We start from the raw sequence: 14,353 nt of genomic DNA, 5'->3' as shown, positions 1-14,353 counted from the left end.
TTTTAATTTACTATAGAGACGTGGTCTCGCTACTTTGCCCAGGCTGGTCTCGAACTCCTCGGCTCAAGCAATCTGCCCGCCTCACCCTCTATCTCCGCCTCCTGAGCAGGGGCGCTTAGGGAACCTGGCGGGAAAACCTCTTTAATTCCCAGAATTTCAGGCTCCCTTTTCTCTCTCGTATCTGTATGCTTTTTAAAAATGTATCGATTTACTTAATAAATAAACAAAATGAGATGGCCGCTGGATGTGTCTCCCAGGCTGGAGCACAGTGGCACAATCACGGTTCACTGCTGGGCTGAAGCGATCCTGCCACCTCCGCCTCCCAGAGCGCTGGGGTGACAGGAGTGAGCCACTGCACCAGGCCTAATTTACTTTCAAATTGAGAAATATAAATATATAATGGTGTATATGTGTGGTGCACAGCATAGTGTGTCAAGGTGTGTACGCATTGTGCAACGGCTAAATCGAGCAAACTGCCGTAGGCTCTACCTCACCGTCTTATCATTTTTGGACAACGCTTGAAATCGACTCCCTTAGCAATTTCCAAGTATACAGTACATTGCTGTGAACTATAGTCACCTTGCTGTGCAGTAGACCTATTTAACGTTATATTTATTATTTCTTTTATTTTTTTTAAAAAAGTTTTAATGGCCGGGTGCAGTGGCTCACACCTGTAATCCCAGCACTTTGGGAGGCTGAGGCATAGGGATCACTTGAGTTCAGGAGTTTGAGACCAGCCTGGCCAACATGGCCAGACCCCGTCTCTGCTAAAAATACAAAAATTAGCTGAGAGGGGTGACTCACACCTGTAATCCCAGCTACTCGGGAGGCTGAGGCAGGAGAATCGCTTGAACCCGAGAGGCAGAGGTGGCAGTGAGCTCAGATCCGCCACTGCACTCCAGCCTGGGGAATAGAGTGAGACTCTGTCTCAAAAAATAAATAAATAAAATGAAATAAAAATAAAAATAATTTTAAGTAGGCCAGGTATAGTGGCTCACACTTGTAATCCCAGAACTTTGGGAAGCAGAGGCAGGAGGATCAGTTGGACCCAAGAAGTCAAGGCTGCAGCAAGCCAGGATTGCACCACTGCATTCCAGCCTGGGTGACAGAGCAAGACCCTGCCACAAGTTTAAAAACAAAAATAGATAACTTAGAAAAAATTCCACTTTTATTTTTGGTTCGGTGGGTACCTGTGCAGATTTGTTACATGAGTGTACTGAGTGATGCTGAGGTTTTGGGTATCACTGAACCCGTCACCCAGGATATGAGAATAGTACCCAGTAGGTAGTTTTTCCACCTTCCCGCCGTCTGTCACTTCAGAGTTTCACTGTTTTGGAGTCCACGTCCTGATTTCCTTTCCTCTGTGTACATGCCCCGGAGTAGGATTGCCAGATCATGCAGTTGTTGGACTTTTAATTTTCTGAGGAGCTTCTATACTGTCTCCCATATCGGCTGCTCTAATTTACATCCCAGCACAGGGCGCAGAGGATCCCTTTCCCCCGAATCCTCACCAGCACTCGTTCCATGTGTCTTTTTGCGAACAGCCACTCTAGCAGGCATGAGGGGTGTCTTGTGGTTTGGATTTGCATGTCCCTGATGATGAGTGATGATGAGCACCTTTTCCTAGACCTGCTGGCCATTCACATGTCTTCATCTGAGATGTCCACACAGGCGCCTTTCCCCCTTCTAGTGGGTTGTGTATTTTCTCGCTCTGGAGTAGTTTGAGTTGCTTATGTTTTGCACAGGAGCCCCGTGAGATGAGTGGTGTGTAAATATTGTCTCCTCCTCTGGGTTGTCTCCCCGCTCTGCCGATTGTCTCCCTGGCTGTCTCTCTGTTCTGCACTTGCTCAGATTCATTCCAGGAAGTGTGGGGTACTCATCCTCCAGGCTACCAGTGACCTTTCCCAAGACCCTCCTGCCAGTTTTTTCTCCTCTCTGCAGACCTTCAGGTTGCTTCCCCCATCTGTGGCTAGGAAAGCAGGGCTGCGTTCTCATAGCTGTTGAACTTGGATGATAATTAATGCCTGAAGAATATCATACAGTGGCTTTTGCCTTTTGAAGCTACGTTTAGAACCAAATTTAAAAAGAAAAAAAAAATCAGGCCGTGTGCGGTGGCTCACGCCTATAATCCCAGCGCTTTGGGAGGCCAAGGCATGGGAATCACCTGAGGTCAGGAGTTTTGAGACCAGCCTGTTCAACAGGGTGAAACCCTGTCTGTACTAAAAATATAAAAATTAGCTGGGTGGGGGCCTGTAATCCCAGCTACTTGGGAGGCTGAAGAAGGACAGCCATATGAACCTGGGCAGCAGAGGTTGCAGTGAGCTGAGATTGCACCACTGCACTCCAGCCTGGGCAACAGTGCGAAACTCCACTTCAAAAAACATAAATAAACAAAATAATAAAATGTTTTAAAAATGTAGGCCAGCTGCAATGCAATCATGCCTGTAATCCCCAAATTTTGGGAGGCTGAAGCAAGCTCATTGCTTGAGCCCAGAGTTTGAGACCAGCCTGGGCAACATGGCAAAACCTCGTCTCTATTACAAAAGTAACCTATAAAAATTAACTGGGTGTGGTGACACACTTGTAGTCCCAGCTACTCGGGAGGCTGAGGTGGGAGAATCACTGGAGCCCAGGAGGTTGAGGCTGAGGGAACCATGACTGTGAATTTCCCTCCAGCCTGGATGACAGAGCAAGACCCTGTCTCAAAAAGAAAAAAGAAAAAATCTTTCTATGGTATGATCCCACTACCTGGAAATTTCATAAGACTTTAATCCATTTTATGGAATGAGATAAGGAACAGAGAAACTCCGAGAGACAACAAGCAGATTAGTGATGGCCAGGGGCTGGGGTGGGTGGCGCAGGAGGTAATTACTGATGGGGATGGCTTTTCCTTTTGGGGTGATGCAATGATTCTGGAATTAGAAAGTGGTGATGGTTGCACAACATAGTGCATGTTCTTAGTAAAAGTGATGAATTTTATAAATGCGTGTTTTACCAAAACAACAACATATCTGTGCAGGAGCTTAATTCTCATAGGATTTTTTTTTTTTTTTTTTGAGAGGAGTCTCGCTCTGTCCCCCAGGCTGGAGTGCAGTGGCGTGATCTTGGCTCACTGCAAGCTCCGCCTCCTGGGTTCACGCCATTCTCCTGCCTCAGCCTCCCGAGTAGCTGGGACTACAGACGCCCGCCACCACGCCTGGCTAATTTTTTATATTTTTAGTAGAGACACGGTTTCACCGTGTTAGCCAGGATGGTCTTGATCTCCTGACCTCGTGATCTGCCCGCCTTGGCCTCCCAAAGTGCTGGGATTACAGGTGTGAGCCACTGCGCCGGGCCTCTCATAGGATTTTTTAGTGCCACCTCTTCCCTGCAGCAAATAAATATCCTGGGGTTAACAGGAAAAATGTGTTGGGGACAATCGTAGGTTATAACTGTTAATATTTTTCTCTAGCTTTTTACATAATTATGACTAAGGGCTTTGCCTTGGATCTTGTCTTGACGGGAAAACATAAAGAACTGACATTATTGTTACATCAGATTCTAGGAGCTTCACATACATATCCAATTTAATTTACAGTCAAGAGCAATGTTGTTCCAGTCGAAAGGAAAACCAGTTCCATCTCTGCACAATTATCCCCTAGAGATCAGAATCCAGGGGAGCATTCAGATTTTACCCCAGAACATGTAGTCAGGTGTAGACACTGGAAGAATAACAGAGTGGATTCATTTCCACAGTGCTGAGTCCGATGCCCATGGACAAGTGGGGTCCAGGATTGGGATGAGGGATTTGGAAGGGAAGGGTGTGTGGAATAGAAAGTTAAAATAATCGGGCTCATGCTTTTTTTCTGCAGACTTCTGAACTGTGAATATATTACTGAGAAGAACCAGGGGCAGCCTGCGTAAATAGGTCTCAATTTGGTACTGGCTACTGGAAGAGCTTGCTCAGAGGCTGATTGAAATATTCTCCAGTAGATATGGCTGCAAATTGGACACTCTCATGGGGTCAGGGAGGACCCTGCAACAGCTGTGGGTCAGAGACTCCACCGTCTGTGGCATCCCCAGGAACTCGGCTTGGAAATCACGACAGGAACCCTGAGACTTGGCACATGAACTTCAGGATGTTCAGCTGCCCAGAGGAGTCGGACCCCATCCAGGCTCTGAGGAAACTCACTGAGCTGTGCCATCTTTGGCTGAGGCCCGACCTCCACACCAAAGAGCAGATCCTGGACATGCTGGTGATGGAGCAGTTCATGATCTCCATGCCCCAGGAGCTCCAGGTCTTAGTCAAGGTGAACGGTGTGCAGAGCTGCAAAGACCTGGAGGACCTGCTACGAAATAACAGAAGACCCAAGAAATGGGTGAGTGGGACCCTCATGATTGGTGCAGGGAAGGGGAGCTGGGATGGGGGCCAAAGAATTCTCCAGTCTCAAATATCAGCACAGCTAATATTGCAAATACCTGACCTAGGAGATGGACAGGCAGAGGGGATACAGGAACCCACACACTGTGTGAGGCCAACCTGAAAGAAAGACGTTGGTAAAATATTAGGCCTGATGGAACGTAGGGAAGGAGGCATTAGAGTGAACTGAAGGGGGGTCCAGAAGTCCCATCCTGAGGCAGGGAAAGTGGTTGGTATCAGAGATGCAAGGATCTGCCTCCAGGTCCCCAAATGAGCCCCTAAGTTCCAACACAAGGTGAGCTGCCATCGGCCAATTGAGTTGGATTCACCCAGAATATTTCTCCTTGTCTTCTCTTTGGTTTAGAGACCCTTTCATCTAAAGGACTCATATTTATGTACTTATCTAGTGAAGAAAAAAATTCAGACAGATTGCTGTGTCCACAGAACTGATTCTGCATCAGGAAGGCAGATTTGAACATTAATTACAGTAAAGTGTGAGCATTATGGCAGGACCCAGGAAATATGAGAGCTACTTTCAGGTTCTCATAGTGAGTCTGATTGTCTTTTTTCTCTCTACAGTCTGTAGTCAACTTGCTCGGCAAAGAATATCTTATGCTGAACTCAGATGTCGAGATGGCTGAAGCCCCCGCTAGTGTCAGAGATGATCCGAGAGACATGTCCAGCCAGCGGGCCTCCTCTGTGAACCACATGTGTCCGGGGGAAGGCCAGGCCAGCCGAGAGCTGCAGACCCTGCCCAGGGTCCCTGCACTGTCCAGGAGGCAGGTGAGTGTGTGAGGCCTTGGTGTCTGGGCAGAGGTGGGAGAAGGAACGGGAGGAAATCATGTGGCTGCAGGACTGATTGAGAGATTTGGCACAGGACAAGATTAGAGCCATTCCCCATGGACATGGTACATCCCCAAACATTCATTCCTCAGCCGTCACAGAGAGGGAAGCCTCATCTACTTTTCCCTCCACGTGAGAGCTTTTAGCATTTAGGGTGGGGGCAGGGGTAAGAAATGGTCTCAGTGAAGTGAGGGAGGCAGTTGGCACAGATGAATGAACTGAAGGTCCCTTCCCCATCCAGTTTCCACGAAGACATTTCATGAAGTCATTCAGCAAGGAACCACCCACTTTCTCAGACTTGATTTCTTAATTTGAGGAGTGTTTCTCAACTGGTGATTTTGCCTTTAAGGACATATTTGGCAATGTCTGAGGACATTTTTGTTTGGCATTCTCAGGGGTGGCGGGGTGTTAATAGCATCTAGAGGGTGGAGGCAGGGTCTCTGCTCTGCACAGGAGCGCCCCCTCCAGGAGGGTGATGCAGCCCCAATGCCAGTGGTGCCACAGCTGAGGGGCCTCGACTAGAGTCATGCTCCTTCCAGCGTCAGGGGCAGGGAGACGTTGGCACGGCCAGGAGAAATATGCTCAGAGAACCAAACAGTGAAAACCACCAGGCACAAGAGCTGATTTAGAATACGGAGCGTGCAGATTAGGGACAGACTCAGAAATGAGGTGGTGATGTTTACTTGGGGTGATAGGGTGGTCCACGGGAAGTCTGGTATATCCAATCAGGAAGGGACAGACATGTCCGTGCTTCCACCAGTTTAGACACGGCAGTCATTGCTCTTGGTTTTTCCTCTTCAGGGAGAGGACTTTCTGCTACACAAGAGTATTGACATAAAAGGTGACCCAAAGTCTCCGAGACCCAAGCAGACCTTGGAGAAGGATCTGAAGGAAAACAGGGAAGAGAATCCAGGACTGACATCCCCAGAGCCTCAGCTTCCAAAGAGTCCCAGTGAGTATGAAGACTTGGATCCACAGGGGTTAGTCCCTCTATTCCGGCGTGCGGGGCTGGGGGCCCAGCATTATCATCCCCTGGGGGAGTTGGCACTCAGCTGCCAAAGCCTCCCCATCCTCCACTTTCCAGAGACCTACAGTCCAATGTCTTAGGCTTGAGGTTCAGGGGAAGTTGTCAGCCAACATCAGTGTTTGGTTGCAATGAGTTTGGTGTATTGAAAATGCGCTTTATTAACTGTTGTGTGTGGAATCCCTTCTTCCAGCAGATCTGGTGAGAGCAAAGGAGGAGAAGGAACCCCAAAAAAGAGCCTCTGTGGAAAATATGGATGCTGACACATCTTCTGCCTGCGTTGTGGAGAGAGAAGCTTCGACTCACAGCGGGAACAGAGGAGACGCTCTGAATCTGAGCAGTCCCAAAAGAAGCAAACCAGACGCCTCCTCCATTTCCCAAGAAGAGCCTCAAGGAGAAACCACACCTGTGGGCAACAGAGAATCCCCGGGACAAGCTGAGATCAATCCAGTTCATTCCCCAGGCCCTGCAGGCCCGGTCAGTCACCCAGATGGCCAAGAAGCAAAGGCCCTGCCGCCCTTTGCATGTGACGTGTGCAATAAATCATTTAAGTATTTTTCCCAGCTAAGCATCCACAGGAGGTCACACACAGGAGAGAGACCCTTTCAATGTGATCTCTGTCGGAAGTGCTTCTTGCAGCCCTCAGACCTCCGAGTTCACCAGCGAGTCCACACTGGCGAGAGGCCCTACATATGTGACGTCTGCCAAAAGCGGTTCGCCCATGAGTCCACCTTACAGGGCCACAAGAGGATCCACACCGGGGAGAGGCCGTTCAAATGTAAATACTGCAGCAAAGTTTTCAGCCACAAGGGGAACCTGAACGTTCACCAGCGCACCCACTCCGGAGAGAAACCCTACAAATGTACCACGTGTCAAAAGGCTTTCCGTCAGCTGGGGACATTCAGGCGTCACCTGAAAACACACCAGGAAACCACCTCCCAGTGATTCCAGAGTCAGGTCCACATCCTCCACCCCAAGAGACAGTGAATGATGGTTTTTCTCCAATGTTACCAAATGACATATACACATAAAGCACTTGGTAGGAATTGCCCGGATGTTTGAGTAAATATTTATTTTCCCCCATGAGTTTTGTTTTCTGTTTGATTATGTCTGTTGCTTTCTTACAGATTTATTTTAGTGTCTGTTGCTGTTTCTCTTCCAATGAGCACAAGTCTCATCATTTTCCAGTATCTCATAAGAAGAAAACTGAGCACAGTAGCACGCACACGTAATCCCAGCTACTGGGGAGGCTGAGGCAGGAGGTTTGCTTGAGTCCAGGAGTTTAAGTCCAGCCTGGGCAACACAGTGAGACTCCACCCCAAAAATAAGGAAAGAAAAAGTTCAAGACCAACCTGGGCTCAAGTGAGTGAGACCTTGTCTCTATAAAATAAATAAATAAATAACTTTTAAAAATAACAAATAATAATAATAAAGTCTAACAAATATTCCACAGACATTTATGGAACACTTATCAGCTGATATTCTAGGCACTTGGTATATATCCTTAAACAAAAGGAAATGTATTAAAAATAAGAATAAAAATTAGAAGTAAGGTCGGGCCTAGTGGCTAATGCTTGTAATCCCAACACATTGGGAGGCTGAGGCAGGAAGATCAGTTAAGGCCAGGAGTTCGAGACCAGCCTGGGTAACAGTGAGATCCCCCGATCTCTACAAAAATAAAAATAAAAATTAGCAGGGTATGATGGCACACCTGTAATCCAAGCTACTGTGGAGGCTGAAGTGGGAGGATTGCTTGAGCCCAGGAGGTTGAGGCTGCAGTGAGCCATGATCGCATCACTGCAACTCTGCACTCCAGCCTGGGTGACAGTAAGGCCCTATCCTAATGAAAAAAATAAAAGAACAGCTGACATGACTGCCTAAATATTGTATTAATGGCATAGATGCACACATTTTTTAATGCAATCATTGGACTTGGGCTGCTAAAAAAAATTAGAAGGCAATAATTTATTTATTTATTTATTTTTGAGACGGAGTCTAGCTTTGTCACCCAGGCCGGAGTGCAGTGTCAGATCTCAGCTCACAGCAACCTCTGCCTCCCGGGTCCAAGCGATTCTCCTGCCTCAGCCCCTTGAGTAGCTGGGATTACAGGCGCCTGCCACTGTAACAGGCTGAATTTTGTATTTTCGGTAGAGACAGGATTTCACCATGTTGGTCAGGCTGGTCTCGAACTCCTGACCTCAGGTGATCTACATGCCTCAGCCTCCTAAAGTGCTGGGATTACAGGTGTGACCCACCGCGCCTGGCAATTTTTATAGTAGAGACGTAGTAGAAATTTTTTTGATAGAGATGGGGTTTCACCATGTTGGCCAGGCTGGTCTCGAACTCCCGACCTCAAGTAATCTGCCCACCTTGGCCTCCCAAAGTGCTGGGATTACAAGCATGAATCACCGTACTTGCCCAATAAATTGTTTTTTGATAAGAAAAAAAATCCCATCACATAACACTGCTTCAAAACCTCACTGCAAGGCTGGGCGTGGTGGCTCACACCTGTAATCCCAGGACTTTGGGAGGCCCAGGCGGGCGGATCACTTGAGCCCAGGAGTTAGAAACCAGCCTGGGCAACATGGCAAAACCCCATCTTTACTAAAAACACAAAAATTAGCTGGGTATGGTGGTGCATGTCTGTAGTCCCAGCTACTCAGCAGGCTCAGGTGGGAGAATCACTTGAACCCAGGAGGTCAAGGCTGCAGTGAGCCGAGATCTCCCAACTGCACTCCAGCCCGGGCAATAGAGTGAGACCCTGTCTAAAAAAAAAAAAATCTCACTGCAGCCTCTCATATTAACTTAATCACTTAAAGTGATTGCCTTAAGTGATTGCTTCTCCCAGGGACGTGAGTCTCTAGCAGGGCAAGAACTCATCTGCTTTCTGCCTCCTTGAATCCCCCACATTTGACTCTGTATAATTATTATTTTTATTATTATTATTTTTTTAGTCTGAGTCTCGTTCTATCACCCAGGCTGGATGGGTGCAGTGGCACAATCTCAGCTCACTGTAGCCTCTGCCTCCTGGGTTCAAGCAATTTTCACGTCTCAAGCCTCCGAGTAGCTGGTATTACAGGCACCTGACACCACACCCAGCTAATTTTGTATTTTTAATCGAGATGGGGTTTCACCATGTTGGCCAGGCTGGTCTTTAACTCCTGACCTCAAGTGATCCTCCCGCCTCGACCTCCCAAAGTGCTGGGATTACAGGCTTGAGCCACCATGCCATTAATAGTAATTAATTAATATTAATTAACAATATTAATACTTATCCATTATGTGAAGAAAAACCTCAGGATTCCCCAAACTCCTTATGCAAAAGGAGAGGTCAGCCTGGTGGCTGAGTCAGGCAGCGCCCTCTTCCAAATGGACAGCGGTTGCTGGCATTTGGCATCAGCCAGATCCCCACGGGAAGGGAAGAGGCCCTGGGCATCCACGAATGCCCCCGCAAATCATTCATAAGGAAATTCTTTGCTGACTTCCCATAAACAAGAACTCACCCTTTGTAACTTCAGGTCTACAATCTAAGTCTAGCTCCTAAAACTCAGGTCTGTTTTATTCCACACCGACAATGTCCATTACTAGCTTATCTTCTGAGGCACGGAACAAAGATAAGATGAGCTCAGTCATTCCTCCACCTACCCAAAGATGTCTGCGTAATTGATGCTTCCTTTACTCCCTTTACTCCCTTTTTTGCCTTCAAACATGCACTTTATCTTATGTAAAATGTTGCACTTTGGGAGCCCTAGGCGGGCGGATCACTTGAGGTCAGAAGTTCAAGACCAGTCTGGCCAACATGGTGAAACCCTGTCTCTACTACAAATACAAAAATTCACCGGGCGTGGTGGCAGGCGCCTGTAATCCCAGCTACTCAGGAGGCTGAGGCAAGAGAATTGCTTGAACCCGGGAGGCAGAGGTTGCAGTGAGCTGAGATTGCGCCACTGTACTCCAGCCTGGGTGGGTGACAGGGTAAGGATCTGTCTCCAAAAAAGTAAAAATAAAAACATAGGCCGGGCGCAGTGGCTCACGCCTGTAATCCCAGCACTTTTGGAGGCAAAGGCAGGCGGATCACGAGGTCAGGAGATCGAGGCCATCCTGGCTAACACGGTGAGACCCCGTCTCTACTAAAAATACAAAAAATTAGCAGGGCGTGTTGACGGGCGCCTGTAGTCCCAGCTACTCGGGAGGCTGAGGCAGGGGAATGGCGTGAACCTGAGAAGCGGAGCTTGCAGTGAGCTGATATCACGCCACTGCATTCCAGCCTGGGTGACAGTGCGAGACGCCGTCTCAAAATAAATAAATAAATAAATATTTAAATAAATACATAATAAAAACATATACATAAATTTTTTAAATGTAGATTTACTGGCACTAACTAAAGACTGATAGGAATTTAACCATTCAGCTCACCACCTACCCACCCCTCTGCCTCCACACCTGCCCCCGTCTAAGGAAATGTATAAATAGTAAATATCCTGAAAACTTCAGAAAAACAGCCACAGAGGTGTCTGTGGCTCACCTTTCCCTGGACATGCCTCACAGCCGATTTCATAAACCTCGATGGATGGAGACACTGTCTCAGTTGCTCATTTTGGTCATTAATTACTTTGGAAATTCTCCTGAACAAATGAATGAGTGATTTCTTCAAAACCAATGTGTTGTCCTCATTTTCATTCTACTTGATTTTATCCTGTGTAAAGAAATCCAAACTGGAAATGGTGTTGTCAGGTGAGCCAGGACGGCAGGAGTTGGCCTTCAGTCACGCACACACCCGGATGGAATTTGATCTCTCGAACTGGGCTAAATCACAAACTTCCCTAAGAAACAGTTGCATTTGATTTGAAGTGTTTACACTGGGCCTGTCGCAAACCTCCTGAGGAGACAGCTGTGTGGATCAGGGGATCAGGTTCTAGAGACATTCTCAGCTGTCAGTCAGCCACTGTCATTCCTGAACTGAGCTAAAATCTCAGTGCTAGGCCGGACATGGTGGCTCACACCTGTAATCCCAGCACTTTGGGAGGCTGAGGCGGATGGATTACTGGAGGTCAGGAGATCAAGACCAGCTTGGCCAACATGGTGAAACTCTGTCTCTACTAAAAATACAAAACTAGCTAGGCGTGGTGACAATCTCCCTCTGTCTCCCAGGCTGGAGTGCAATGGTGTGATCTCGGCTCACTGCAACCTCTGCCTCCCGGGTTCAAGCAATTCTCCTGCCTCAGCCACCTGAGTAGCTGGGATTACAGGCGCCCACCACCACACCCGGCTAAATTTTGTATTTTTTAGTAGAGACGGGGTTTCACCATGTTGGTCATGCTGGTCTTGAACTCCTGACCTCGTGATCCGCCTGCCTGGGCCTCCCAACGTGCTGGGATTACGGGCATGTGCCACCATGCCTGGCTAATTTTTGTGTTTTTAGTAGAGATGGGGTTTTACCATGTTGGCCAGGCTGGTCTCAAACTCCTGACCTCAGGTGATCCACCCGCCTTGGCCTCCCAAAGTGCTGGGATTACAGGCATGAGCCACTGCGCCCAGCTGGGGTTTTCTTTTTTAAGTAGCTACTGAATTGGTTTTATTTTGGTATGCATCCACATTTCAGCATTTAGTGGTCCTGAACAGAAAGTGGAAAAGCAGCAATTTTCTAGGAAGTCGAGCTCACCAGTTTCAGGGGTCTGCTGTGCACACCGAGTTCTTTCTCAGGCCCCTGCTGAGGATTTTGAGAAGCAGCAGCACCGAAACCAAAGCATGCATTGATTTCAAGGTTCTTTTCATTCCAGTTGTCAGATTCCAAACCAGACCGCAATGGATTGCAAGGATAACCAAAGCAGAGCCCTGTTTAAAACTTCCTCCGTTTTTCTGTTTTTTTTGTTTTTGTTTTTGAGACAGAGTTTAACTCTTGTCGCCCAGGCTGGAGTGCAGTGGTGTGATCTCAACTCACTGCAACCTCTGCCTCCTGGTTTCAAGTGATTCTCCTGCCTCAACCTCCTGAATAGCTGAGATTACAGGTGCATGCCACCACAGCGGCTAATTTCTGTATTTTTAGTAGAGATGGGGTTTTGCCATTTGGCCAGGCTGGTCTTGAACTCCTGGACTCTAGCAATCTGCCTGCTTTGGCCTCCCAAAGTGCTAAGATTCCAGGCGTGAGCCACTGTACCCTGCCCAAAACTTCCTCGGTATTTTTTTGTTTGTTTGTTTGTTTGTTTTGAGACGGAGTCTCGCCCTGTAGCCCGGGCTGGAGTGCAATGGTGCGATCTCTTCACTGCAATCTCTGCCTCCTGGGTTCAAATGATTCTCCCGCCTCAGCCTCCTGAGTAGCTGGGATTACAGGCGTCCACCACCACACCCAGCTAATTTTTTTTTTTTTTTTTTTTTTTTGTATTTTTAGTAGAAGCCACCGCGCCCAGCCCTAATTTTTGTATTCTTTCTTTTTTTTTAGCCAGTTGTCTCTCTATTTGGCCTATGGGTTAATATATATCCCTTAGTGTGGGAATTCTCAACCCTGGGTGATTTTGCCCTAAGAGGACATTCTGCAATGTCTGGGAGACATCTTTGGTTGTCTAAACTAGGGGTGCTACTGGCATTAGGGGTAGAGCCCAGGGGGGCTGCTAAAAATCCTACAATGCACAGGACAGCCCCCACAGGAAAATTATCAGGCACTGATGTCAACAGACCCAAGGCTGAGAAACCTGGGATAAGGGTGTTGACTGTAGCTCCTAAACCTGGCTGAGAGTATTTGGGCAGAGACTAATCTGTCTGAGCTCCAACACCTTCAGGGGAGGAGAAATGGATTCAACTGTTGACACTTCCTTTAGTATAATCCTCAGATCAGAGCCTCAGATTAAGCCCTCCCGGGAGACCAGCACTGAAAGGAGACACTCCCTAAATCTGATTCTGTACCAGAAACATCGGGAACACAGACAATAACTCCGAGGTTTTGCCCCACCGTTGCAGAGTCTGGGCTATTTGGTCTGGAGTGGGACTTGGTCCAAGGATATTTTTAAAGCCCCCCAGGTGATATCTTAGAGCAGATATTCCTCCACCGTGGCCACACTTGGACATCGCCTGAGGAGTTTTAGCAAGCGCAGATGCCTGGGTCCCACCTAAAGGAATTCTGGCTTAATTGGACTTGGGTTTCTCCTGGGTATTGGGGCTGTGAAAAATCCTCAGGTGCGGCCGGGCGCGGTGGCTCACACCTGTAATCCCAGCACCTTGGGAGACCGAGGTGGGCAGATCACGAGGTCAGGAGTTCGTAGACCAGCCTGGCCAACATGGCGAAACCCTGTCTCTACTAAAAATACAAAAATTAGCTGGGCATGGTGGCGGGCGCCTGTAATCCCAGCTACTGGGGAGGCTGAGGCAGGAGAATCGCCTGAACCGGGGAGGCAGAGGTTGCTGTGAGCGAAGATCGCGCCACTGCACTCCAGCCTGGGTCATACGATACCAGCTGCATTCAAGGTTGAGATTCTGTTCAAACTTTAGGAACATCAGATTCACCTGGAGGGCTCTTTAAAATACAGACAGCTGGGGCTGGGCACAGTGGCTCACGCCTGTTATCCCAACATTTTGGGAGGCTGAGGTAGGCAGATCACTTGAGCCCAGAAGTTAAGAGACCAGTCTGGCCAACATGGTGAAACCCCATTTCTACTGAAAATACAAAAATTAGCTGGGTGTGGTGGTGAGCGCCTGTAATCCCAGGTATTTGGGAGTCTGAGGCACAAGAATTGCTTGAACCTGGGTTCAAAAAAAATATTATAACATAAAATTCACCATTTGTCAACCATATGATCCAGCAATCCCATTGCTGGGTCTATATCCAAAGGAAGTTAAGAAACAAAAAAAGGCCAGGTGTGGTGGCTCATGCCTGTAATCCCAGCACTTGGGGAGACCGAGGCTGGTGGATCACCTGAGGTCAGGAGTTCGAGACCAGCCTGACCAACAAGGTGAAACCCCATCTCTATGAAAAATACAAAAATTAGCCGGCATGGTGGCAGGCACCTGTAGTCCCAGCTATTTGGGAGGCTGAGACAGAATTCCTTGAACCTGGGAGACGGAGGTTGCAGTGAGCCGAGATCACACCACTGCACTCT

At 47.9% G+C, this 14,353-nt stretch overlaps 1 protein-coding gene across 2 annotated transcripts; it reads left to right on the top strand.

Annotated features, from left to right (window-relative positions):
- The first annotated feature begins 3,808 nt into the window (after positions 1-3,808).
- ZSCAN5B (zinc finger and SCAN domain containing 5B) lies at positions 3,809-7,352 on the top strand. 2 transcript variants are annotated; one of them, XM_002829823.5, is made up of 4 exons: positions 3,809-4,358; positions 4,979-5,182; positions 6,044-6,194; positions 6,463-7,352. In XM_002829823.5, exons 1-4 carry the CDS (start codon positions 3,975-3,977, stop codon positions 7,209-7,211), a joined length of 1,488 nt encoding a protein of 495 aa, XP_002829869.5. In that variant the 5' UTR covers positions 3,809-3,974; the 3' UTR covers positions 7,212-7,352. The 2 variants fall into 2 exon arrangements, with proteins under 2 accessions (XP_002829869.5, XP_024093611.3); XM_024237843.3 differs by having other exon boundaries at positions 6,460-7,351.
- The last annotated feature ends 7,001 nt before the right edge of the window (positions 7,353-14,353 follow it).

This window comes from Pongo abelii, chromosome 20, assembly GCF_028885655.2.
Source record: "Pongo abelii isolate AG06213 chromosome 20, NHGRI_mPonAbe1-v2.0_pri, whole genome shotgun sequence".
In the NCBI taxonomy this organism is placed as follows: Eukaryota; Metazoa; Chordata; class Mammalia; order Primates; family Hominidae; genus Pongo; species Pongo abelii.
The sequence above is the reverse complement of the archived record's forward strand: the minus strand, read 5'-3'. Positions and strand labels throughout refer to the sequence as shown.